Source organism: Nicotiana sylvestris, chromosome 9 (assembly GCF_000393655.2).
Source record: "Nicotiana sylvestris chromosome 9, ASM39365v2, whole genome shotgun sequence".
Taxonomy (NCBI): Eukaryota; Viridiplantae; Streptophyta; class Magnoliopsida; order Solanales; family Solanaceae; genus Nicotiana; species Nicotiana sylvestris.
This window is the reverse complement of record NC_091065.1, coordinates 177,550,173-177,577,531: the sequence shown is the minus strand read 5'-3', so window position 1 is coordinate 177,577,531 and position 27,359 is coordinate 177,550,173. Positions and strand designations below refer to the sequence as shown.

The 27,359-nt window shown below is 37.0% G+C and overlaps 1 protein-coding gene and 1 long non-coding RNA gene across 3 annotated transcripts; one reads left to right on the top strand and one right to left on the bottom strand.

Annotated features, from left to right (window-relative positions):
- Positions 1-17,385: 17,385 nt before the first annotated feature.
- Positions 17,386-20,179, top strand: LOC104213762 (uncharacterized). 2 transcript variants are annotated; one of them, XR_707749.2, is made up of 4 exons: positions 17,386-17,783; positions 19,024-19,104; positions 19,906-19,964; positions 20,089-20,179. It is a non-coding gene; the product is annotated as an uncharacterized lncRNA (long non-coding RNA). The 2 variants fall into 2 exon arrangements; XR_707752.2 differs by lacking the exon at positions 19,906-19,964 and having other exon boundaries at positions 20,089-20,178.
- A 2,069-nt stretch (positions 20,180-22,248) lies between these two features.
- LOC104213770 (protein OXIDATIVE STRESS 3) lies at positions 22,249-25,584 on the bottom strand. Its single transcript, XM_009763315.2, has 2 exons — positions 25,136-25,584; positions 22,249-22,642 (listed from the first exon to the last, which is right to left on the bottom strand). Exons 1-2 carry the CDS (start codon positions 25,423-25,425, stop codon positions 22,315-22,317), a joined length of 618 nt encoding a protein of 205 aa, XP_009761617.1. The 5' UTR covers positions 25,426-25,584; the 3' UTR covers positions 22,249-22,314.
- Between the last annotated feature and the right edge of the window lie 1,775 nt (positions 25,585-27,359).

Here is a 27,359-nt window from a genome sequence, read left to right as displayed (position 1 = left end):
TGCACAACATAGATAGCTCGATTCAACAAATTAGACAAGGGAAAGTATTAATTTTTTTTTGTTTCAAATCTTTTTGAAAAAAAAAACATGTTTAAACTAAGATTCTAATTATGGTAAGTAGTGTTTCATGAATAAATGGTCGAATTAATTAAATTGCATTTAGGAGAAAAAAACGTGTGATTGCTCAGAATGAAGTTAAAATTGATTTATTTTCCTTGAAATATAGCAATTTGGTATCGTGAAAACCTGTTTGTTTTCTATACCAAACCTCTTGGTTTTAATTAAGAAATTTTTTCAAAATTGATCACAACCTAGAAAAGTTGTGATGATACTTTGGGCATTTATGAAAGTGCAGTGAATATCTCATATAATTTAGTAGTTGCAGAAGTATAAATCTCAATGAGTCGACGTACATCAAAACATCATAATCTCAAAATTTTAGAAGTTTAATCACACTTATTCTTTAATTTTTGCAAAACTCTTTATAGTCAACCTTATTTGATATTTTCATAGAGCAATAGCTTCATTTCTTCTATGTAATAGAAGAGCAACATGTTTCGACATGTCTGCTTAGTGTCATTTTAAAAAAGCTTGAGGGTAATTCAATCATTTAGCATCAACTTCTATACCTGCATTTTTTCCCATCCACAAATACTACGTGTAGCTTTCTTGATTTCTTTCTCAACCACCACATCCTTTTCCCACCGTATAATCTTATCGCTTACCTGAGGCCCCGAGTCTGCTCATCTTTCTTCATTCTCGGTTTTCCCTCTCTTTGGTCTTACTTCCTGATTTCTCTTTGGAATTTCACTCCTAATACAGAATAATTTATCTCTTTTGTGCTCAACGTGAGAAGAGAACCTGCAAAAACCATTGAGCTTCCTGATTTTTTCCCATCCACAAATACAGCTTTTTCAAAAACTTCAGCAGAAGATGCTGAACTTATTTATTTCATTTGTAAAAATTTCAGCCCTATATAAGCTGAAATTTTTAAAAAAGCTTTCTAACATACTAGATAAATAATCAGATTGCCAATAATATCCAAATCATAAATTTTGGAAATAATAAACGTGTAAAGAACAGAATTATCATGAAAAGAATCACTATGCATGACATTAAACTTCCCGTACGTGAAAATATTCACAAATTATAGTCTACTAACTTACGTCAGTATTTATAATTTGTTTTTAAATAATCTAATAAATATACTTATGGCAATCATCCCATGAACTGAAGTTTCATAGCAGCACCAACAGCAGCAGAAGAAAAAAGAAGAAGAAGAAGAAGAAGAAGAAGAAGAAGGAGAAGGAGAAATAAGGCTGAAGTTGTTTAAAAAGTAGGTACAAATTAAGCCCAATAAAATGTGCTAAAAATTTTTACTGCTAAAAGAGAAAAAAGCCCAATAAAAATCCTTAAAACTTTTAGGCCCATGTTGCACAACACAGAGAGCCCGATTCAACAAATTAGACAAGGCCAAGTATTAATTTTCTTTTGTTTCAAATCTTTTTGGAAAACAAACATGTTCAAATTAAGATTCTAATTATGGTAAGTAGTTTTTCATGAATAAATGGTCGAATTAATTAAATTACATTTAGGAGAAAAAAATGTGCGATTGCTGAAAATGAAGTTAAAATTGATTTATTTTGCTCTAAATTATAGCAATTTGGTATCGGGAAAACTTATTTGTTTTCTATACCAAACCTCTTGGTTTTAGTTAAGAAATATTTTCAAAATTGATCACAACCTAAAAAAGTTGTGATGTTACTTTGGGCATTAATGAAAGTGCAGTGAATATCTCATAGAATTTAGTAGTTGTAGAATTATAGATCTCAATGAGTCGACGTACATCAAAACATCATAATCTCAAAATAATCACACTTATTCTTTTAATATCTGCAAAACTCTTTATAGTCAACCTTATTTTGATATTTTCATAGAGCAATAGCTTCATTTCTTCAATATAATAGAAGAGCAAAATGTTTCGACATGTCTGCTTAGTGTCATTTTTAAAAAGCTTGAGGGTAATTCAATCATTTAGCATCAACTTTTATACCTGGATTTTTTCCCATCCAAAAATACTACGTGTAGCTTTCTTGATTTCTTCTCAGCCACCGCATCCTTTTCCCACCGCATAATCTTATCGCTTACCTGATGCCCCGAGTCTGCTCATCTTTCTTCATTCTCGGTTTTTCCTCTCTTTCGTCTTGCTTACTGATTTCTCTTCAGAATTTCACTCCCAATACAGAACAATTTATCTCTTTGGTGCTCAACGTGAGAAGAGAACCTGCAAAAGTCATTGAGCTTCACCATTACCCAAAAGAATACAAAAAGAAAAGAGAACCTGCACAAACCATTGAGCTTCACAATTACCAAAAGAATACTAAAGGGAAAAAGAAGAAAAAAGAGAAAAAGATCTAAGAAGAATGCAGAGAACCTAAAACAAACCTAGGAAAAAACGAAGGAAAAGTAGATAAAGATATGGGCAATGTTGATTGAAAGTGAAACATATCTGCAGCTTGAGAGAAGAAGACAAATAGAGAGCTATGTATCTTGTTAACATACACCTGGTGTTGTTTAATAGTTACAGGCGGAGCTTTGTACAAATAAATTAAAGCCACATATATAATATCAGTCAGAGAGATGATCTGAAATGACTAAATTAACTTCGATCATAAATAAAAAGACACAAAACACACACGTCGAAACTCAAGCCCTATTAGTTTTGTCATTAAGCTTTTTCAAAAAGTTCAGCAGAAGATGCTGAAGTTATTTAGTTCATTTATAAAAACTTCAGCATTAAATAAGCTAATGTTTTTTTGTCCTGGATAAGTTTTTTCAAAAACTTCAGCAGAAGATGCTGAAGTTATTTAGTTCATTTGTAAAAATTTCAGCACTAATAAGCTGAAATTTTTTTGTCCTAGATTCATTAGTTTTGTCATAAAGCTTTTTCAAAAACTTCAGCAGAAGATGCTGAAGTTATTTATTTCATTTGTAAAAATTTCAGCCCTATATAAGCTGAAGAATTTGAAAAAGCTTTCTAACATACTAGATAAATAATCAGATTGCCAACAATATCCAAATCATAAATTTTGGAAACAATAAACGTGTAAAGAACAAAATTATCATGAAAAGAATCACTAAGCGTGACATTAAACTTCCCGTACGTGGAAATATTCACAAATTATAGTCTACTAACTTACGTCATTATTTATAATTTGTTTTTAATTAATCTGATAAATATACTTATGGCAATCATCCTATGAACTGAAGTTTCATAGCAGCACCAACAACAGTAGAAGAAAGAAGAAGAAGAAGAAGAAGAAGAAGAAGAAGAAGAAGAAGAAGAAGAAGAAGAAGAAGAAAACGAAGGAGGAGAAGGAGAAGGATAAATGAGGCTGAAGTTGTTTAAAAAGTGGGTACAAATTAACACTTTTTAAAAAAATGGGTATAGGTTAAATGGGGGCGACCAAATAGGATGCCCCGTGCAATTTTTACTGCTAAAAGGGAAAAAAGATTAATAAAAATCCTTAAAAGTTTTAGGCCCATGTTGCACAACACAGAGAGCCCGATTCAACAAATTAGACAAGGCCAAGTATTAATTTTCTTTTGTTTCAATTAATTTTGGAAAACAAACATGTTTAAATTAAGATTCTAATTATGCTAAGTAGTTTTTCATGAATAAATGGTTGAATTAATTAAATTGCATTTAGGAGAAAAATATGCGATTGCGGAAAATGAAGTTAAAATTGATTTATTTTCCTTGAAATTATAGCAATTTGGTATCATGAAAACTTAATTGTTTTCTATACCAAACCTCTTGGTTTTAATTAAGAAATTGTTTCAAAATTGGTCACAACCTAAAAAGGTTGTGATGTTACTTTGGGCATTTATGAAAGTTCAGTGAATATCTCATAGAATTTAGTAGTTGCAGAAGTATAGATCTCAATGAGTCTACGTACATCAAAACATCATAATCTCAAAATTTTAGAAGTTTAATCATACTTATTCTTTTAATCTCTACAAAACTCTTTATAGTCAACCTTATTTGATATTTTCATAGAGCAATAGCTTCATTTATTCTATATAATAGAAGAGCAACATGTTTCGACATGTCTGCTTAGTGTCATTTTAAAAAAGCTTGAGGGTAATTCAATCATTTAGCATCAACTTCTATACATGCGTTTTTTCCCATCCACAAATACTACGTGTAGCTTTCTTGATTTCTTTCTCAGCCACCGCATCCTTTTCCCACCGCATAATCTTATCGCTTACCTGAGGCCCCGAGTCTGCTCATCTTTCTTCATTCTCGGTTTTCCCTCTCTTTGGTCTTGCTTACTGATTTTTCCTTGAAATTTCACTCCCAATACAAAACAATTTATCTCTTTTGTGCTCAACGTGAGAAGAGAACCTGCAAAAACCATTGAACTTCACAATTACCCAATAGAATACAAAAGGAAAAGAGAACATGCACAAACCATTGAGCTTCACAATTACCAAAAGAATACAAAAGGGAAAAAAAGAAGAGAAAAGAGAAAAAAATCTAAGAAGAATGCAGAGAACCTAAAACAAACCTAGGAAAAAATGAAGGAAAAAGAGATAAAGATATGGGCAACGTTGATTGAAAGTGAAACATATCTGCAACTTGACAGGAGAAGACAAACAGAGAGTTATGTATCTTGTTAACATACACCTGCTGTTGTTTAATAGTTACAGGCGGAGCTCTGTACAAATACATGAAAGCCACGTATATAATATCAGTGAGAGAGATGATCTGAAATGACTAAATTAACCTCGACTATTAATAAAACGACACAAAACACATATGTCGAAACTCAAGCTCTATTAGTTTTGTCATTAATTTTTTTCAAAAAGTTTAGCAAAAGATACTGAATTTATTTACTTCATTTATAAAAACTTTAGCACTAAATAAGCTGAAGTTCTTTTGTCCTGGATAAACTTTTTCAAAAACTTCAGCAGAAGATGCTGAAGTTATTTAGTTCATTTGTAAAAACTTCATCACTAAATAAGCTGAAGTTTTTTTTTCCTAGATTCATTAGTTTTGTCATAAAGCTTTTTCAAAAACTTCAGCAGAAGATGCTGAAGTTATTTAGTTCGTTTGTAAAAATTTCAGCACTATATAAGCTGATGTTTTTGAAAAACCTTTATAACATACTAGATAAATAATCAGATTGCCAACAATATCTAAATCATAAATTTGGGAAACAATAAACGTAAAAAGAATAGAATTATCATGAAAAGAATCACTAAGTGTGACATTAAACTTCCCGTACGTGGAAATATTCACAAATTATCGTCTACTAACTTACGCAATTATTTATAATTTGTTTATAAATAATCTGCTAAACATACTTATGGCATTCATCCCATGAGCTGAAGTTTCATAGCAGCACCAACAACAGCAAAAGAAAAAAGAAGAAGAAGAAGAAGAAGAAAACGAAGGAGGAGAAGGAGGAGGAGAAAGGGGGCTGAAGTTGTTTAAAAAGTGGGTACAAATTAAAACTTTTTAAAAAATGGGTATATGTTAAATGGGGGCGACCAAATAGGGCGCCCCGTGCAATTTTTACTGCTAAAAGTGAAAAAAATCCAATAAAAATCCTTAAAAATTTTAGGCCCGTGCTGTACAACACAGAGAGCCCAATTCAACAAATTAGACAAGGCCAGGTATTAATTTTCTTTTGTTTCAAATCTTTTTGGAAAACAAACATGTTTAAATTAAGATTCTAATTATGCTAAGTAGTTTTTCATGAATAAATGGTTGAATTAATTAAATTGCATTTAGGAGAAAAATATGCGATTGCGGAAAATGAAGTTAAAATTGATTTATTTTCCTTGAAATTATAGCAATTTGGTATCATGAAAACTTATTTGTTTTCTATACCAAACCTCTTGGTTTTAATTAAGAAATTTTTTCAAAATTGATCACAACCTAAAAAGGTTGTGATGTTACTTTGGGCATTTATGAAAGAGCTATGAATATCTCATAGAATTTAGTAGTTGCAGAAGTATAGATCTCAATGAGTCGACGTACATCAAAACATCATAATCTCAAAATAATCACACTTATTCTTTTAATCTCTGCAAAACTCTTTATAGTCAACCTTTTTTGATATTTTCATAGAGCAATAGCTTCATTTCTTCTATATAATAGAAGAGCAACATGTTTCAACATGTCTGCTTAGTGTCATTTTAAAAAAGCTTGAGGGTAATTCAATCATTTAGCATCAACTTCTATACCTGCATTTTTTCCCTTCCATATGTAACGACTCGACCAGTCGTCTCATGAGTTACGCTCTGTTTTTTACATTTTTGCTTCTTTATGCTTTGTTTATCCGTGTTATGTGGTCTCGGGTTGGCCGGATCGAATCCAAAATGATTTTGGTAAGGTTTGAGACACTTAGTCTCTTTTGAGGAAGCTTAAGTTGGAAAAGTCAACCGGATGTTGACTTATGTACTAGAGGGCTCAGATGTGAGTTTCAATAGTTCGGATAGCTTCGGGAGGTGATTTGGGACTTAGGAGCGCGATCGGAATGAGTTTTGGAGGTTCGCAGTAGAACTATGCTTGAATTGGCAAAGTTGACATTTTTGGTGATTTCTTGTTGATAGGTGAGATTTTGATATAGGGATCAGAATGGAATTCCGAGAGTTGCAGTAGTACCATTGTATCATTTGGAATGTGTGTGCAAAATTTTAGGTCATTCGGATGTGATTTGGTTGGGTTTTTGATCAAAAGCGAAATTCGGAAGATTTTGAAAACTTAGGCTTGAATTCGATGTGTTTTGATTGATTTGATGTTGTTTGAGGTGTTTGGAAGATTGGTATGAGTTTGAATAAGGTTTTGGATGTTGGTGCCTTTGGTTGATGTCCCGGGGGGCCTCAGGGTGATTTCAGATGGTTGACGGGGAGTTTGAAACTTTGTTGCAGCTGCTAAATTTGCTGCTTATAGTATTTCCGCACCTGCGGATTGGGGACCGCAGGTGCGATGCTGCATGTGCGATAAGGGAGGTCGCAGAAGCAGAAATGCCTGGAAAGGCAAGGACCGCTGATGTAGTTGATGGACCGTACCTGCGAAGGCGCATGTGCGGAATGTTGATCGCATGAGCGGTTTTGGCCGTTAAGTGAAGAACTGCAGAAGTGGTTAGTTGGCCGCATATGCAGTACTGCAGAAGCAGTGAATAGAGCCGCATATGTAAAAATGCATGGGCAGAAGATATAAATTGTGGCCTTCGCGAATTTTAGCTAATTTCACCATTTTTATCTCGGCTTTGGAGCTTTTTGGACGATTGGAAAGAGGGATTCCAAGGGAACTTCATTGAGGTAAGGAATTTGGACCTAAAATGCGTTCCTATGCCATTATTTCACGGATTAGAGCTAGAAATTATGGAAATTAAGGGTGAAAATTTGGGAAACTAGGGCTTTAAAACTTATACCTTTGCTTGAGGATTTAAAGGACCATTTGAGGTCGGATTTCAGAACTTTTGATATGTATGAACTCGTGAGGAGATGAGGAATCTATTGATGTAAAAATTATCGAATTATGAGACATGGGCCCGGGGTCGGGTTTTGATAATTTCATGATTTTTGGTATTATTTGATTGTTTTTGCTTGGGCTTCGTTCCCTTAGCATATTTTGACGTCGTGATTCTGATTTTGGATAGATTCAACACGAGTGGAGGCCGATTCGAGGGGCAAAGGCATCGCGGAGTAGTATTTTCACCAGTTTGAGGTAAGTAACCATTGTAAATCTGAAACTGAGGGTAGAAACCCCGGTATTTGACTTGTTTTGATAAATGCGGTGACGCACATGCTAGGTGACGAGCGTGTGGGTGTGCACCAGTAGGGATTGTGACTTTGTCCATCTCGTAGCGACTATTAAGTCGCGTATTTGATTTGGAATCTTATATTATTCCGTACTTTAGTCATTTATACTATATTATGGGTTATACGCCATGTTTGGGCCTTGTGCCGACCTGTTGAGACCCTTAGGGGCATTTTTACTGTTTTTTCTCACTCTACTTGTTGAAAGCATATCCTTAGTCAGGGTTTACCTGTTTAAATGTTTAAAACTGGTTTTATAACTCCACTTTTAATTGTGAGGACTGTTGGGCTGAGTTCCCTAATTTCTATTGTTGTGCCCGAGAGGCTATGAGGATAATGACTAAAAGAGGTTGAGAACCTAATAGTGAGGATATTATATGTATATATTATGGATTGGGCTGCACGCCACAGCGATACTTATATGGATCGGGCTACACACCTCAGCGATATATATATTGGATCGGGCTGCATGCCGCAACAATATATGCATTGGATCGGGCTGTGCGTTGCAACGATATGACGCTTGGGCTGTAGGAGCCCCTCTGGAGTATGTACACCCCCAGTGAGCGTAGTCAACTATAAATTATGGATCGAGTTGCACGTTGCAGCAGTTACTATGATTTTTATTATTAGATATTAATGAGCCGAGTGCTGAGAGTGAGTATAAAGTGACGAGAATTGAGTCATGAGTGACTGAGAGGCTGCCCGAGGGGCCATATTCTGAGTGATTCCTTGCCCGAGGGGGCCAGTTATGATGTTTTCACTGATTTCACTCTTCTTTTAAATAAGCCTCTGTTGGAAATATTGCTAGGTATATGATTTTAAGTGTTTTAAACTGAAAATGTTGATTTTATAACGAAACTTGTTTTAAACTGTAAAGTTGATCTATTATTCTGTTATTTATTCAGTTATATGATTTTTAACTGCTTGTCACTGCTTTCAGTCCTTATTTACTTTAGTTACTTACTGAGTTGGCATACTCACGTTACTCTATGCACCTTATGTGCAGATCCAGGTGCCCGAGCGGCCGAGTGAGGGTCTTCAGCTGATCCAGTGTTTGACGGAGATTTCCAGATAGTTGCATGCCATCCACAGCCCTGTTTTCTCCACCATGTCTTGTTATTTTTCCTCATTTTCTAGACTTATAATGTAGTAGATATTCACACATATACTAGAGGCTTTAGACTCGTGACACCAGATTATGGGGCTGTGTAGTTTCCTGTTTATTTGACTTCCGCATATTTTTTGTTGCTTTAAATGTTTATAATAAAATTTGGTATTTAAAACCTGTGTTAGAAAATGGCTTATTGTTAAAGGGAAAAGGGTTGTGATTCATTGATTGGTTGGCTTGCCTAATAATATGATAGGCCCCATCACGACTGGTATTTGGGGTCGTGACAAGTTGGTATCAGAGCCTAGGTTACATAGGTCTCGCGAGTCATGAGCCGGTTTAGTAGAGTCTCGCGGATCGGTACGGAGACGTCTGTATTTATCCTCATGAGGCTGTAGAACCTTTAGGAAAAATCTTCATATTCTTGAAATTCTTCTCGTGCGAACTTGTTGATCCGAATACTAAACTTTTGTTATTTCATTCTCTCACAGATGGTGAGGACACGTGTTATCGGGCAGGGTGGACGACCACCAGTTCCACAAGTTGGGGCCACCAGAGGCCGAGGACGTGGTCGAGGCCGTGGTAGGGGCAGAGCAGCTAGGGTAGCACCTGCAGATCCACCAGCTGCCTCAGTTCAGGATCAGGTCCAAGTTGTGGACACTACAACTCCACCAGCTCAGGCACCAGCTGTGCCCATTGTGATTCCAGGCCTTCAGGAGGCTTTAGCTCAGATCTTATCAGTGTGTACCAGTTTCGCTCAGGCAGTTTCAGTTACTACGTCCGCAGCTACTTCTTAGGCTTGGGAAGGCACCCATACTCTCGTTGCTTGCACACTTGAGTAGGTTGTGTAGGGACTCCAGACACCGGGGGCACCTCCAGCCCAGCCGGTTGCACTAGCTCAGGAGTTTGTGGTACCAGTTATGCCAGATGACGAGCAGCGTCGACTAGAGAGGTTTGGTAGACTCAAGCCTCCGACTTTTAGCGGTGTAGAGGGAGAGGATGCCCAGGGGTTCTTGGATAAGTGCTAGAGGATGCTTCGTACAACAGAGATTCTGGGGCTGCCTTCACTTGGTGGGAGGCGTATGAGAGGCGCATGCCTGTTGGTGCAGCGCCACTTACTTGGCAGCAGATCTCTGTTCTCTTTCTAGAGAAGTATGTGCCACAGTCTTGCCGAGAGGAGCTGCGCAGGCAGTTTGAGCAGTTGCGTCAGGGAGAGATGACTATGACGCAGTATGAGATGCGGTTCTCCGAGTTAGCCCGTTATGCAGTTTGGTTGGTTCCCACAGATCGAGAGAGGATTATAAGGTTTGTTGATGGTCTCATATATCAGCTTCAGATTCTCATGACTAGGGAGAGGGCGACAGGTGCTACTTTCGAGGAGGTTGTTGACATCGCCTGTGAGATTGAGTCAGTTATCCGCCAGGAGCGAGAGGAGAGGGAGGCCAAGAGGCCTCGAATATCTCATAGCTCTAGGGATGCTCTTTTGAGGGGTCAGTTCTAGTAGGGCAGAGGCCGCCCATTCAGACAGGCTCATTCAGCTCGCCCAGGGTATCGTGGGGCATTATCGGGTCATGGTTCTAATAGTTCTCATCAGGGCCACTCATCACTCAGTGCCCTTACAGCCCAGAGTTTATCCCTTGCTCCATCCGTGTAGGGTTCTTCCATGCCAGGTCCTTCTACTGGTCATTCTGGTGCCAGGGATTCCCTTCAGTCCCCATCTCCAACACTGGGGAGTTGTTATGAGTGCGGAGAGTTTGGGCATATGAGGAGGCAGTGTCCTCGTCTTCATGATGGCCAGTCTCAGCAAAGGGGTCAGCCCTCGACTTCTACTCTAGTTACTTCACCACCCGCCCAGCTAGGGGTGGAGGTCAGTCAACAAGGGGTAGCCCTAGAGGGGGAGGTCGATCAGGTGGTGGTCAGGCCCGTTTCTATGCTCTCCCAGGTAGACTAGATGTTGCTGCTTCAGATGTCGTGATCTTAAATATTGTTTTAGTCTACCACAGAGATGCCTCTATATTATTTGATCACGGTTCCACCTTTTTCTTATGTGTCATCATACTTTGCCCGTATCTTGATACGCCTCATGAGTCTCTTGTTTCACCTGTTCATGTATCTACTCCAGTGGGCGATATTGATGTGGTAGATCGTGTATACCGGTTGTGTGTGTTGACTATTGGTGGTCTGGAGACTCGAGTGGATCTTTTATTACTATGTATGGTAGATTTTGATATCATTTTGGGCATGGACTGGTTATCTCTGTGTCGTGCTATTCTGGATTGTCATGCCAAGATAGTCACATTGGCTATACCAGATGTGCCACAGATTGAGTGGCGAGGTTTGACTGATTATGTTCCCAGTAGAGTGATCTCATTCTTGAAGGCCCAACGTATAGTTGGGAAGGGATGTCTTTCGTATCTAGCCTTCGTGAGGGATGTCAGTGTTGAGACTCTCAATATTGATTCTATTCCAGTTGTGAGGGATTTTCTCGATGTGTTTGCAGACCTGCCGAGCATGCTACCGGACAGGGATATTGATTTTGGTATTGGCCTAGTGCCGGGCACTCAGCCCATTTCTATTCCACCGTATTGTATGGCACCAGCGGAGTTGAAAGAATTAAAAGAGCAGCTTCAGGAACTCCTCGATAAGGGGTTCATTCAGCCTAGTGTGTCACCTTGGGGTGCGCCGGTTCTATTTGTGAAGAAAAAGGATGGCACTATGAGGATGCACATTAATTACAAGCAATTGAACAAAGTAAAAATTAAGAAAAAGTATCATTTGCCTCACATTGATGATTTATTCGACCAGCTTCAGGGAGCGAGAATGTTCTCCAAGATTGATCTCCATTCGGGTTATCACCAATTAAAGATCAGGGACTTGGATATTCTTAAGACAACATTCAGGACCCGATATGGTCATTATGAGTTCTTGGTGATGTCTTTTGGGCTGACCAATGCCCCAGCAACGTTCATGCATTTGATGAACAGCGTGTTCCGGCCTTATCTCGATTCATTTGTCATAGTCTTCATTGATGATATTCTGGTGTATTCACATAGTCAGGAGGAGCACGCAGAACATTTGAGAGTTGTGTTGCAGTGTTTGAAGGAGGAGAAACTTTATGCAAAATTCTCCAAGTGTGAGTTTTGGCTCAGTTCAGTGGCTTTCTTGGGGCACGTGATGTCCAGCGAGGGTATTCAGGTTGATCTGAAGAAGATAGAGGCAGTTCAGAGTTGGCCCAAACCGTCCTTAGCCACAGAGATTCGTAGCTTTCTTAGTTTGGCAGGCTATTATCGCCGGTTTGTTCAGGGATTCTCATCTATCGCATCGCCCTTGACCAAGTTGACTCAGAAGGGTGCTTCATTTATATGGTTGGATGAGTGTGAGGAGAGCTTTCAGAAGCTCAAGACAGCTTTGACCACAACTTTAGTGTTGATTTTGCTATCAGCTTCAGGTTCATATACCATGTATTGTGATGCTTCGAGAGTGGGTATTGGTTGTGTTTTGATGTACGAGGGTAGAGTTATTTCTTATGCTTCTCGTTAGTTAAAGCCCCATGAGAAGAACTACCTCATTCATGATTTGGAGTTGGCTGCCATAGTTCACGCGTTGAAGATTTGGAGGCATTACTTGTACAATGTGTCTTGTAAGGTGTTTACTGATCATCGTAGCCTCCAGCACTTGTTCAAGCAGAAAGATCTCAATTTGAGGCAACAGAGGTAGTTGGAGTTGCTTAAGGATTATGATATCACTATATTATACCATCCGGGGAAGGCCAATGTGGTGGCCGACGCTTTGAGCCAAAAGGCGGTGAGTATGGGGAGTCTGGCATACATTCCAGTTGGGGAGAGACCTCTTGCAGTTGATGTTCAGACCTTGGCCAATCGGTTCGTGAGGTTGGATGTTTTGGAGCTTAGTCGGGTATTGGCTTGCGTGGTTTCTCGGTCTTCGTTATATGATCGCATCAGAGAGCGCCAATATGATGATCCACATTTGTTTGTCCTTAAGGACAAAGTTCAGCATGATGATGCCAGAGATGTGACCATTGGTGATGATGGGGTGTTGAGGATACAAGGCCAGATTTGCGTGACCGATGTAGATGGGCTTCGGGAGTTGATTATGGAGGAGGCCCATAGCTCGCGGTATTCCATTCATCCGGGTGCCGCAAAGATGTATCAGGATTTGAGGCAGCACTATTGGTGGAGAAAAATGAAGAAAGATATTGTGGGATTTGTAGCTCGGTGTCTCAATTGTCAGCAGGTAAAATATGAGCATCAGAGATCGGGAAGCTTGCTTCAGCAGATGGATATTCCCCAGTGGGAGTGGGAGAGGATCACTATGGACTTTTTTGTTGGACTTCCACAGACTTTGAGAAAGTTCGATGCTATTTGGGTGATTGTGGATCGGCTGACCAAGTCTGCGCACTTCATTCCTGTGTGTACTACCTATTCTTTAGAGCGGTTGGCAGAGATCTATATCCGGGAGATTGTTCATTTGCATGGTGTCCCAGTTTCCATCATTTCAGATAGGGGCACTCAGTTTACTTTGCTGTTTTGGAGGTTTGGACAGTGAGAGTTGGGTACTCAGGTTGAGTTGAGCATAGCTTTTCACCCTCAGACGGACGGGCAGTCCGAGCGCACTATTCAGATATTGGAAGACATGTTGTGTGCTTGTGTCATTGATTTCGGAGAGTCATGGGATCAGTTTTTACCACTTACAGAGTTTGCTTATAACAATAGCTACTAGTTGAGTATTCAGATGGCTCCATATGAGACTTTGTATGGGAGGCGGTGTATATCTCTAGTTGGTTAGTTCGAGCCCGGTGAGGCTAGGATATTGGGGACAGACTTGGTGCAGTATGCTTTAGAAAAGGTGAAGGTAATTCAGGAGAGGCTTCGTACAGCGCAGTCGAGGTAGAAGAGCTATGCTGATAGGAAAGTTCGGGATGTGTCCTACATGGTTGGCGAGAAGGTTCTGTTGAAGGTTTTACCCATGAAGGGTATTATGAGATTTGGAAGAAAGAGAAATTGAGTCCTCGGTTTATTGGGCCTTTTGAGGTGCTTCGGAGGATTGGGGAGGTGGCTTATGAGCTTGTTCTGCCACCCAGCTTATCGAGTGTGCATCCGATATTTCATGTTTCTATGCTCCGGAAGTATATTGGGGATCCGTCTCATGTTTTGGATTTCAGTAAGGTTTAGTTGGATGATGATTTGACTTATAATGTAGAGCCAGTAGCTATTTTGGGTCATCAGGTCTAAAAGTTGAGGTCAAAGGATATAGCTTCAGTAAAAGCGCAGTGGGGAGGTCGGCCCGTAGAGGAGGCTACCTAGGAGACCGAGCGGGAGATGCGGAGCAGATACCCTCACCTGTTTGAGGCTTCAGGTATGTTTCTTGACTCATTCGAGGACGAACGTTTGTTTAAGTTGGGTAGGATGTGACGACCCGGCCAGTCGTCTCATGAGTTACCGCTCCGTTTTCCCCATTTCTGCTTCTTAATGCTTTGTTTATCCGTGTTATGTGGTCTCGGGCTGGTCGGAACGAATCCAGAATGATTTTGGTAAGGTTTGAGACACTTAGTCTCTTTTGAGGAAGCTTAAGTTGGAAAAGTCAACTGAATGTTGGCTTATATGTTAGAGGGCTCGGATGTGAGTTCCGATGGTTTGAATAGCTTCGGGAGGTAATTTGGGACTTAGGAGCGCGATCGGAATGAGTTTTGGAGGTTTGGTGTAGAATTAGGCTTGAATTGGCGAAGTTGGCATTTTTGGCGATTTCCGGTAGATAGGTGAGATTTTGCTATAGGGTTCGGAATGGAATTCCGAGAGTTGCAGTAGTACCGTTGTGTCATTTGGGATGTGTGTGCAAAATTTCAAGTCATTCGGACGTGATTTGGTTGGGTTTTTTATCAAAAGCGGAATTCAAAAGATTTTGGAAACTTAGGCTTGAATCCGATGTGTTTTGATTGATTTGATGTTATTTGAGGTGTTTGGAAGATTGGTACGAGTTTGAATAAGGTTTTGGGATATGTTGGTGCCTTTGGTTGAGGTTCCGGGGGCATCGGGGTGATTTCGGATGGTTGACGGGGAATTTGAAACTTTGTTGCAGCTGCTGAATTTGCTGCTTCTGGTATTTCCGCACCTGCGGATTGGGGAACGCAGGTGCGATAAGGGAGGTCACGGAAGCAGAAATGCCTGGGAAGGTAGGGACCGCAGATGTAGTTGATGGACCACACATGCGAAGGCACAGGTGCAGAATGTTGATCGCAGGAGCGGTTTTGGCCGTTAAGTGAAGAACCGCAGAAGCGGTTAGTTGGCCGCATATGCGGTACTGCAGAAGTGATGAATAGAGCCTCAGATGCGAAAATGCCTGCGCAGAAGGTATAAATTGTGGCCTTCGCGAATTTTACCTAATTTCACCATTTTTATCTCGGCTTTGGAGCTTTTTGGACGATTTGAAAGAGGGATTCCAAGGGAACTTCATTGAGGTAAGCAATTTGGACCTAAAACTCGTTCAAATGCCATTATTTCACGGATTAGAGCTAGAAATTATGGAAATTAAGAGTGAAAATTGGGAAAATTAGGGCTTTGAAACTTAGACATTTGCTTGAGGATTTGAAGAACCATTTGAGGTCGGATTTCAGAACTTTTGATATGTATGAACTCGTGAGGAGATGAGGAATCTATTGATGTAAAAATTATCGAATTCTGAGACGTGCGTCCGGGGGTCGAGTTTTGGTAATTTTGGAATTTTTGGTATTATTTGATTGTTTTCGCTTGGGCTTCGTTCCCTTAGTATATTTTGACGTTGTGATTCTGTTTTTGGATAGATTCGACGCGAGTGGAGGCCGATTCGAGGGGCAAAGGCATCGTGGAGTAGTATTTTCACCGATTTGAGGTAAGTAACCATTGTAAATCTGGAACTGAGGGTACAAACCCGGTATTTGACTTGTTTTGATAAATGCGATGACGCACATGCTAGGTGACGAGCGCGTGGGCGTGCACAGGTAGGGATTGTGACTTGGTCCGTCTCGTAGCAACTATTAAGTCGCGTATTTGATTTGGAATCTTATATTATTCCATACTTTAGTCATTTATATTGTATTATGGGTTGTACGTCATGTTTGGGGCTTTGTGTCGACCTGTTGAGACCCTTAGGGGCATTGTTACTGTTTTTCCTCAGTCTACTTGTTGAAAGCATATCCTCAGTCATGTTTTACCTATTTAAATATTTAAAACTGGTTTTATCACTCCACTTTTTATTGTGAGGACTGTTAGGCTGAGTTCCCTAATTTCTATCGTTGTGCCCGAGAGGCTGTGAGGTTAGTGACTGAAAGAGGTTGAGAACCTAATAGTGAGGATATTATATGTATATATTATGGATCGGGCTGCATGCCGCATCGTTACTTATATGGATCGAGCTGCACGCCACAACGATATATATATTGGATCGGGCTGAACGCCGCAACAATATATGTATTGGATCGGGCTGCGCGCCGCAGCGATATGACGCTTGGGCTGTAGGAGCCCTTCTGGAGTCTGTACACCCCTAGTGAGCGTAGTCGACTATAAATTATGAATCGGGCTACACGCCAAAGCGGTTACTACGATTTCTATTATTATGAGATATTAATGAGCCGAGTGCTGAGAGTGAGTATAGAGTGACGGGAGTTGAGTCATGAGTGACTGAGAGGCTGCCCGGGGGGCCATATTCTGAGTGATTCCTTGCCCGAGGGGCCCAATTATGATGTTTTCATTGATTTCACTCTTCTTTTAAATAAGACTCGGTTGGAAATATTGCTAAGTATATGATTTTAAGTGTTTTAAATTGAAAATATTGATTTTATGACGAAACTTGTTTTAAACTCTAAAGTTGATCCGTTATTATGTTGTTTATTCAGTTATGTGATTTTTAACTGCTCGTCACTGCTTTCAGTCCTTATTTACTTTAGTTACTTACTGAGTTAGCGTACTCACGTTACTCTCTGCACCTTGTGTGCAGATCCAGGTGCCCGAGCGGCCGAGTGAGAGTCTTCAGTTGATCCAGTGACAGAGATTTCAAAGTAGCTGCATGGCGTCCGCAACCCTGTTTTCTCCTCCCTATCTTGTTATTTTTCCGCATTTTCGAGACTTATGATGTAGTAGATATTCAGACATGTACTAGAGGCTCTAGACTCGTGACACCAGATTATAGGGCTGTGTAGTTTCCAGTTTATTTGACTTCCACATATTTTCTGTTGCTTTAAACGTTTATAATGAAATTTGGTATTTTAAACATGTGTTAGAAAATGGCTTATTGTTAAAGGGAAAAAGGGTTGTGATTCTTCGATTGGTTGGCTTGCCTAGTAATGTGATAGGCGCCATCACGACTGATATTTGGGGTCGTGACATCACAAATACTACATGTAGCTTTCTTGATTTCTTTCTCAGCCACAACATCCTTTTCTCACCGCATAATCTTATCGCTTACCTGAGGCCCCGAGTCTGCTCATCTTTCTTCATTCTCGGTTCTTTATTCTCGGTTTTCCCTCTCTTTGGTCTTGCTTACTGATTTTTCTTTGGAATTTCACTCCCAATACAGAACAATTTATCTCTCTTAGTGCTCAACCCAAAGTCAATGTTTATTTGATTTCAACTCAATTGAATTCTTAGATTTTCTTACTGTACCAAATTGATTAGTATTCTGTTCAATTATTTCAGAGTTTCGTTATGGAAAGCGTGGAGAAAACCATGAAAGGACCAATTTTATTGCGAATCTAGATGTCATAGGGTTATCAGTTATCATGGGATGTTACAGGGCATGTGCTTGAAGGCGCCTTCAGCCATTTTTGTAAAAATATCATTGTTAGGTTTGTACTTTTTCATATTTAAGTTTTTCTTCTAATTTATACAGAATTTTGTGATTCTTAGGGATTCAATATGTTTGCATGTATAGCTTTGCGTTGAATGCAAAGAAATCCAAACTATTAAAAGTCATAGTGGGTTGATTCAGATCTTTGATAATGTCTTGGTCCTCTTGGCCGAATATTTTTTTATGTCTACTCATTGTTTTGAACCTTATAGTCTTTCTGATTTTGTGCTTTTTACTTTTTCTGGCTTTTTGAATACGTTTGAAAATAACTAAATTACAATTGAGTTGTTCACTTCATGCTTGGGTCAATGTAATTCATATTTTTCTGATATGTCGAAGAAACAAAGTGTGAAATAGCATTTTCTTAGTACCTACTAAGTTTCAAAAAATTTCCTAACCGAATGAAACGACCCCTAAGGTGTTCCATGAAAGTCCTTAGGGCCCTTCTTTTAATGAACACAAGCTTCAATAATCTATGACAGTCTTCTTTATATAAACGATCCATGATAGTCTTTTATAAAAATTGGTTTGCTTCGTCTCTATAACTTAAGATTTTAATGTAAAAGCTAAAATAAAATAAGAAAGACCAGGTTGATATGAATAAAATTAAAATTAATACTTTCAATTCTTTGGTTATGAGATGTGAGGAACTGATATTATAGAGTAAATGATGAGGAAAGAGAGTAAAAGAAGAACGAAAAGGACAAAGAAACTAAGGAAAGTGTTTAATTTTAGATCTAAAAATGTCAAGCCACTGATAGTCACAACACTTTCACTACCTACAAAGTCTGCATTATTATTGGATGAACTGTGAACTATATCCACCATTAAAAAGATACAACCTCAAGGTCTCCATGTGAGAAGGACAATCACTTTTTTTCCCTTCATATTTTGTTTCATTTATATATCGTGGCCCTTGTCACTCCTAAATATGAGCACTGGACCAAATGTTTATATTCATAGTTAGGTGAATGAAAAACTTGATAATGTCAATGATAACTATAATTCCTATTAGCTTCTTAAAAGCAAAAAATAAAAGAAACATATGGCGAGTATAATAAAAACACAGCAAAACTGAGGAAAGTTGTCTTTAGTGGGTTTGATTCTTGCTACACGAAATGCTTTTACTTGCAAATCAAACAATGTGGCGATTGAAAATGCACTACCTTTTTGTTTTTTGAATATGGTATATGCTTTTAGCGTTAGCGTAGCTTTTGAGAATGAATTTTCATATGCAGTTTCCAAAGGCCTAAGAGTGCTATCATGTTGAAAGATGTTAGGAATGGTTTTCTATTTGGTAGACTCCCGAGCACCAACAGGTAATGGCAAATAGAAATACCGGTTAGCTTTGTGATTCGAATTCAATTTTAGTTTACTTTTCAGTTTGGTAATTATCGCATGTTTTTAGAACGAAAAAAAAAGGGATTTTAGGCGGTGGCCATTAGTTTGGTCATCAAAATACCATCTTTAAGTGTAAGCTAGTCTATTCTACTTACCTTCTAAAAGAGAGTGTAAAATAGTTCATAATAACATGGTTTCTAGCGAGCATATTGTTTTCTCTTTCTTCTTGACTATTTCCTTTAAAATTTAAAGGCCACGAAAATCTTCAGTTTTCGTCTTAGAAGCTCTAATAAGCACTTTGAATGATTTAAAATACTATATGATCGTTGTGCTTGTTATTTATTTATACTTATCTGTTATTCTGGTTATTTGATCTTGCCTATGCACAAAATACCTTTAGTTTTCGAAATGTTAAGCTTTTATGGTTTCTAATAGACTCTGTCATTATTTGGGTTCATATTTGAGAAGGAAAGGGAAAAGGTGTAAAGTCTTTCAGTTGGTTATAAACTTTGTGAGCAATTCTATTGAGCTTTAAGTGTGTGTTGAGCAAACCATTTGCTAAATTGCAATCTAAAAATGAAAAAGTAGAAGGAAATCTTGCAAGATGCCACCAGAGAGCTTCAGAGCACTCCATTATATTGTATAACGTGGAGTCACTTCTAGCAACTTGGCATTGCAATTTTGCTTCTAAGAGTTTTTATGTTCAATTTATTTATTTCCATCATATTTATGACCATACATAGATGAAAATTGATCATTCAACATGTGTATCTTTCCAGTTAGCGAGGTTAGCATTCTACCTACATGCAGATAATTAGAGGTTCCTAAATTCATCCAAGTATGTATAACAAATATAACAGGTTGCATATTTGATTTTTTATAAAGTTATAGTGCTCTTCAGAGAATAATTCTGCTTTATAAGTATGTTTCAAATGTTTTCTTCTTCAATATATAATCGATAGGTACCAAGCTACAGTCTTACGATTTAGTACGTACTACTGAAATTTGACAATCTTAAGAACACATTCTGAGGAGGAAAAAGAGCTTGGAGGCAGAAGATGATGATAGATGAAATTCAGTAGCCCTGCCAAAAGATAAGTTTTAAATGCTTTTTTGGATGATAGATAAAAGATGACTCGATAATTTCAACTGATGTCTACATTTCAGGGAAATAATCTGCATGAAAGAATTAGACTAAGTGAGATGCGTCGTAACATAAAAGGAAGCAACATATTGGTGGAAGTGCTTGATGCCAAGGTCTCAGGATTCAGGCTTATAAAGGCTTCTTGAGAACAATATCCATTCAAAGTTGGATGAAAGGCAATTTGAATATTTTTATACCTTGATGTTACATGAGTTATCCAGCAATGGCATGTAGTATTCTTTATATTTGATTTGATAATAACTTACATGTACTAACTTTTAGTATTTTCAATTTCATATTAAAATAAGGTTGATAAAAATTATTGTTTCAACTTTTACAATATTGGGCCAGTGTTAGACACCGGCCATCTTAACTTTTACAAGTGAATACAAGCTGATGAGTTCATTAACTCGAAATAAACTTTTGCTCTACTATTGTATTATCTTAGGAGGGTGTAACAACTTGAAATAACCAATTCGCACACAAGTAAATTCACTTGTAGTGTTGCCCTTACTAAACAGAATTACAAGGAATATTAATTGAAATGATATAGAAGAACTGATAAGAAGAAAGAGGTGAGAAACAGAGACCAATAAAGAAGGGGGACGAGGAAATCAGTGATACAGAGCAGAGAAGAGAGAGCGCGTGGTTAGGAAGATTGGCCGCAATCTGAGCGGTACCACCCACCCTACCCTACCACCTATAGGCGGCCGTCCTACAGCCGCCCCAAAAGGAACTGCAGTGAACATATTCAACATCACAATTCACATAATCCTTCTTACTAACCTCTTGTCCCTTTTTAATCATTTTCTAATGGGTCTGGATCCCAAATAAAACTCTCTAATATTTTACTCAGCCCAATAATCTCAATTGATTCAGCCTTATTTACTTCTTCTAGCCCATACACTCTTACGGAGTTAGCTTGGTTCACATCAGAGGGCCTTCATATACTCCTCATCATTATCAATATTTTTTAACCAAGGACTTATTTATTTCACATATAATCATGACCATGCAGGCTGTCAAATTGCTAAGGCAGTAATTCTTACGGTTAATTCAACTAAATTATTGTTTTTATCTCGAAGGGACTATACGTACAAAAACTTAAAGTATATAACATAATAAAATTACACTCACTTTGAATCTATCGATTTATCTTACTTTCGCTTATGTTATAATCAGTTAGTGCCTAGGTATTCACCCTAAATCTTTCCCCTTTGAACCTCGCCCTCTCGTCATGTTCGCTGACAACCTGTTTTCTATTTCCCGAGCATTAAGTAGAAGAAGAGGAATCAAGTCATGCATTCAAAAGTACAATCCTTGCTGATTGTCTGCCGAGGCGGCCCTTCCCCAAAGCAGGTAAAGCAACTGCTTTAGGCCCTACATTTGTGAGGGGCCACTTATTTGTTAAATCTATTAAGCTATATACTCCTATAAGGTTTTTAAAAAAAAATCTGAAGTGAAGATTTAATTTTCTTCTTTAACAAATTTAGAGAAGAATAATTTCTAACTGCTATGATTTGTTGGGGGTGGGACCCCTTTTTTTGTTACGTCTGATAACTCTTGTTATCGTTGAAAGAAGTTTTCTAAAATTAAAATTGACAAAATTTTACCTAAAATCAATAATGCCTCAGAAGAGGCTAAATAGATTAGTTATATTGTGAGAAATACTTATTAGGAGAAATTAATTATATAAAAATTATTACTAACTTTGCATCTTAAAAAAATCTAGATAATAAATTTTAAATAAAATAATAATAATTTGTTTAAAATAAATAAATTAAAGCCCCTCGTAAAGTTTGCTTTAGGCTACAAAATTTGTCGGGTCGGCCCTGATCGCCTGCCTCATCCGATAATAAAAATACTTTTGTAAAAACTCCATTCCAACATCAATTGGACTTTGCATTTGATGTTGTTTTATTTGAACATTTAATTTATTAATGTCTTCCGCTTGTAGAAGGACAGAAAACACAAAAGAGACTCCAAACAAGAACATAGATTAAATACATTTGGTGAACTCTTGCAAGAAAAAATGACAAGAAAATCAAGCAAATAAAGGGGTTTGATTAGTAAAACTAGTTGTGCCAGTTGATCTAAGTGGAGGAACAGGAGGTCTATTATTATTCCCAAGAAAGCTACCATTTCTCCTTGCCCTAAGTGATGAATATGACCCTCTTCTGTTTGTTTTCTTTGTAGGAGGAGACTGGTAATGATCTGATTTAAAACCTTCCAAAAATACTCCATAGCTTTTGCATGAGTTGAGCTTTTTGTTGTATGGGTTCTCAGGTTTGGCCAAGTCCTCTAAGCTACTCACATTTGATAAAGAGGTGAATGATTGTGATTTTCCATTGTAATGCTTTGACAAGCCTCTCCTATTTAACCAGAACAACAATTAGCATCTCCGTAAAATATATGAGAAAAATATTTAAAAGGATTTAGGTTATATAGTTGACCGTTCAAGAAAAAATTATACAACAGGTTGAATACAAGTAGGGATGGCAATTGGGTGGGGCGAGGCAGGGAGGGAAAACTCTTAATGGGGCGGGGCAGGACAGGGCAAAATCTAAATGGGGCAGGGCAAGGCAGGTCAAAATTTTATTTTTAAAATTTTTTAATAGGGCAGGACAGGGCAGGGGCAAATTCCAAGTTAATTGGGTCAGGTTATTTTTGTTCTTTTTCCCCAATTCCTACTGTTAATATACGCATTAAAATGTGTTTCATGTATAAGCTCAGGTGCTGTAGAGTTCACCTTTCCAATTGTTTTCTACTAATTATTAAAAAATATTTCTTTTTTATTATCTCCCAGAAAGAAGTTCAATGACTGATGTTTATAATTAAAACTCAGTTACAGATAAAATGACTAAGATGAACTCTTGAAATGCCAAAATCGTTGTTGTCCTCCAAACTGTAAGGAAATTTGTCATTATTTGATTGTCTTTGAATACAAATTATTTCATTAATTTGATTTGTAATCTCCAATATATATTTCATCAATATGTCCATATTGTTTTATTCACGAATGTTTTAATTTTTCCGTTCTCACCTTATTTCAAATATATCATAAAAATATGAGAAAATCTTCTTTTGATTTCCTTTTGCTCTAATAATCCCACATTTTCTGTAAAATCATATGTTTAAAAAAAATTAAATAGAATATTACAAAATAAAAAAATGAAGAAGAGTCTAAACGGGGCGGGGCGGGGCAAATTCTGAAAAAAATGCTAAATAGGGCAGGACGAGGCGGGTTAAAAACTTAGTAGTCCAAAGCTTGCGCTGCCCTGCCCCACCCCAATTGCCATCCCTAAATACAACATATATGTATCAATCTCAAACAATTTGGAATATGTTCTCATTAACCATGTCTTCCGCATAAAACTATTCCAGCTATCTCTATTTATGTGGCATTTTTGTGTTTCGTGATTCAAACTTTTTAATTAATTTTGATTCTCCATTTGGATATGCAATCTTTTAATTTTTTAAAAATAAATTTAATTAGTACAAACCACAGTAATTAAGAATTGAAATTATTTGAAAGACATGAAAATATTATGATCAAGGAATAACTCAATTTGATTCTTGAAATCTGAACATTATCAGATAAATTGAGACAGAGAACATTATATTAGATTAATATTATACAAATAAAAATAAATATAAAAAATACTACTACCAAATTTTTTTTTACTAATTGACGAATCTATGATAGAACTTAAAGAATCCTAAAAAACATATGTCCTAAAATAGCCGTAGTAAAATCAGTATAACATAATCTCAACGCATGCTCTTCGTTCATTTTTACTCGTACACACTTAAATTTTCATGTCCTTAAAAAATAATAACTATAATATATATTTTACCATATAATCCCTAATAATAATATCATTTCAAAAAAAGAATTAAAAAATAAATAGTTAATGATAAGAGTGACACAAGAAATTTTTTTATCATTCTCTTCATTTGCTAAAATAGACAAATAAACGTTAAAAATATATGTTTAGTACAATAAACAAGTAGAACTGTTCACGGTTCGGTTTGTGATTAAAACCGAAACCAAACCAATTTAATCGGTTTTTAGAATTTTAAAACCGAAACCAAACCAAATTAAATACAAACCATCGGTTTGATTGTTGTTGGTTTGGTTCGATTTTTTGGTTCTTAGTAAGCCAATGATAAGTCGATAATAGTAAAACAACGCTAGACAACAATCTGAAAATAATTTGCTAAATTTATGCTTTTTTATATATTTCTTTCAGAACTGAAAGTTTATTTACCTGTTTATATGAAAAGAATGAACAAAAAACACACTAAAAGTTTGCTTTCTCAAGCTTTAGCCATTGTGGTCTTGCAATTTGAATTTGCTTTTTCTCTACTCTCGTGGTGATTTTTTTTAACTATTCTGTTAGGCAAAAGTATGTGAGGAGGATTAGAGAATTATTGTTTTGGGGTTAGGCAATCTTTTGAGATATAAAAGGATATAACCAAAATTCAAAATAACAATTAAATGCATAAATAATTATTTATAAAAAGATATTATATTGTATATAATAATTATTAAATTTTGTATATAATTAGTCGGTTTGATTCGATTTTTTTAAAATAGAACCAAAACCAAACCAAATATTATCGGTTTTTAAAATTTAAAACCAAAACCAATCCAAATCAAGAAAAATATCGGTTTACTTAATCGGTTTGGTTCGATTTTCGGTTTGGATCGATTTTCCGCCAAACCATGAACACCCCTAAGTAAAAGCAAACGGAGAGAATCTTACCTACTTTCCATTACTAAGCCCATTTATTATGGACGGTTGTGTTAACGTATAACCACTAAAAAAATTAAATAAATAAGACCAATAAACAGTTCTTACTTGAAGGGAAGTTCTTGAAGAAGAGAGGACATATTTTGCAAAGCTCCCGATGTGCGCTCATGACCTGAACTACCAGAAGAATTAGGAGAAGTTGGATCCGAAGACGAAGATGAAGAATTCCCTTCTTCTCCCTCTTCTTCACCAAACAACTCGTCGTCGTCAGACGACGAGAAATTACTAGAAATTTCTGAGGAAGAATAAATACACAATGATTCTTGATTTTGCTCAACCATGATCCCATGGTTGTTTTGTTGGCTGAAAGAAACTGAACCCATTTTCAGACTCATCATCTAAGTAACAAAAATCCAACATACAGCTCTCAAAAAAAGCCAAAAATACCCAATTAATTAGGTAAAGAGTTCTTTAAAATAAGGTTACAAAGTTGGGAATGTTGTGATATGAAAGTATGGGAAGAAGGAGAAAAAGGATAAGAAGAAAGGAACTATAAATATATTTATTCCTTTCAAATTTAATATTATCTAATAGGTATAAAAAAAAAGATTCGGCGTTATCCACTTTCTTTCTATTTTGGTCCCCCCGACCTAAGTGACCGCTTGTCCCTACTGTACTATAAATGGAAAGATAATGGACTGCGAATTGCCTTGTACCCACCTTCATCCTCGGCGCGTGGTCGCCACTTTCTTTAACTTTTCCTTTTTTTTGTTTGTCTTTTTCATTTAATTTACCTACTATATGCTTAATTTTTTCTTCTTTTTTTTGTTTATATTTGAAATTGTGCATCCCTTTGAAGATTCAATTAATTCGGATTTTACGTTGTATAAGATTTATTAAAAGAAGTACTTTCTATAAAAAAAATTATTTCAAGGTTCAAACCCGTAAGCTCTACTTAAAGGTGGATTATATTCATCTCACTGCAAAAGATATTTCTTTTTATTATATTATTTAGATTGAAAAATTGTTTTGAGATTAAAATAAATTGTGTTATGCACCTTTGGTGGGGGCGAGTGAGTCTTGAACTTTGGAAGATATTGAAATAATGGGTAAGGCTCTCCACTCAACTTGTTACCGCTAGTAGTTTTCCTTCTGCCAGGGGCTTTTCCCTTTTTGTTTCCTAGGGCGCTCATTGTTTCTTTTTTCTTTTTGATTATTCTTTTCCACCGTTCTTTTTTTCATATTTAATTTCTAATTTCTCTTGCTCTTTTTGCTTTTCCAAAAGTAATATTTTCTCGAAACTTCTACGTGGATATTTCACCTTTTCTCCTCTCTCCTTGAACATTTTAAAGGATTTTAAGGGTCCGTTTGGCAATAAAAAATTTACTTTTCTCGATTTTTTTTTTACTAATTTTTAAAATTAATATTTGTTCATGAAATTTTTAATTTTCATTTGAAGATGAATTTCAAAATTTTTTCGAAAATTTAAAAACTCCAAAAAAATATTTTCTAAAATTTTCACTTCAGATCAATCACAAAAATTCAAGAATAACCTAAAATTATATTCTTGTCCAAAAACTTTAATTATGGTGGACCGAAAATCCGTACGGACATTGGGGACTTTTGCTAGTATTTGATAGTAAATCATACTATTAGGGATGGGAGGCAATCAACACTCTACTTCATTAATTATAGTTGTATCTATCCTCACTTCTTGTTCCAATAGTTATCCATCCACATTAGAGAGAGGAGACGTTGAGTTTCTCGTCCGATGTTCGGTACTTACATTGGGGCCCAATTAAATCCAAATTCGCGTTGAAAAGTCTCATATTGGAGGATAAAGTGTTCCCTAACAAAGGCGATTCCATACTCATGGGCTCGAACCACTCCACCGCAACCCTTGTTGGTAGAGACATTTCTTCATAATAACACAATATAGTCCGTATATTTTTATAAGTGAGATCTCAGAAAGGAAAAAATGTACGCAGATCTTACTTTTATCTTATATTTTATGGGAAGGGTATTTTTAGTGACGGAGTATATGTATCTCCATGCTCCTTCACCTTGATCTTGTTTGGTGGAGGTCTTCTCGACCTTGAAGTCATCCCCGATAGAGCAACCCACGGGTATGAAGCTTTTCATGGGAGACTCTGGGGCTACCTCGAGAGCAACCACCTTGGCATCTGTGGTAGGATGGGAAGATGAAGGGGCAACCTGCTGAGGAATTGATTTGGAAGTTTTAGCCATCGTGACCTGGAAAGATATGAAAATTTGACGGGAAAGTATGAAGATTTGAAGGAAAAGTATGAAGGTTTGAAGAAACAAGTATTAA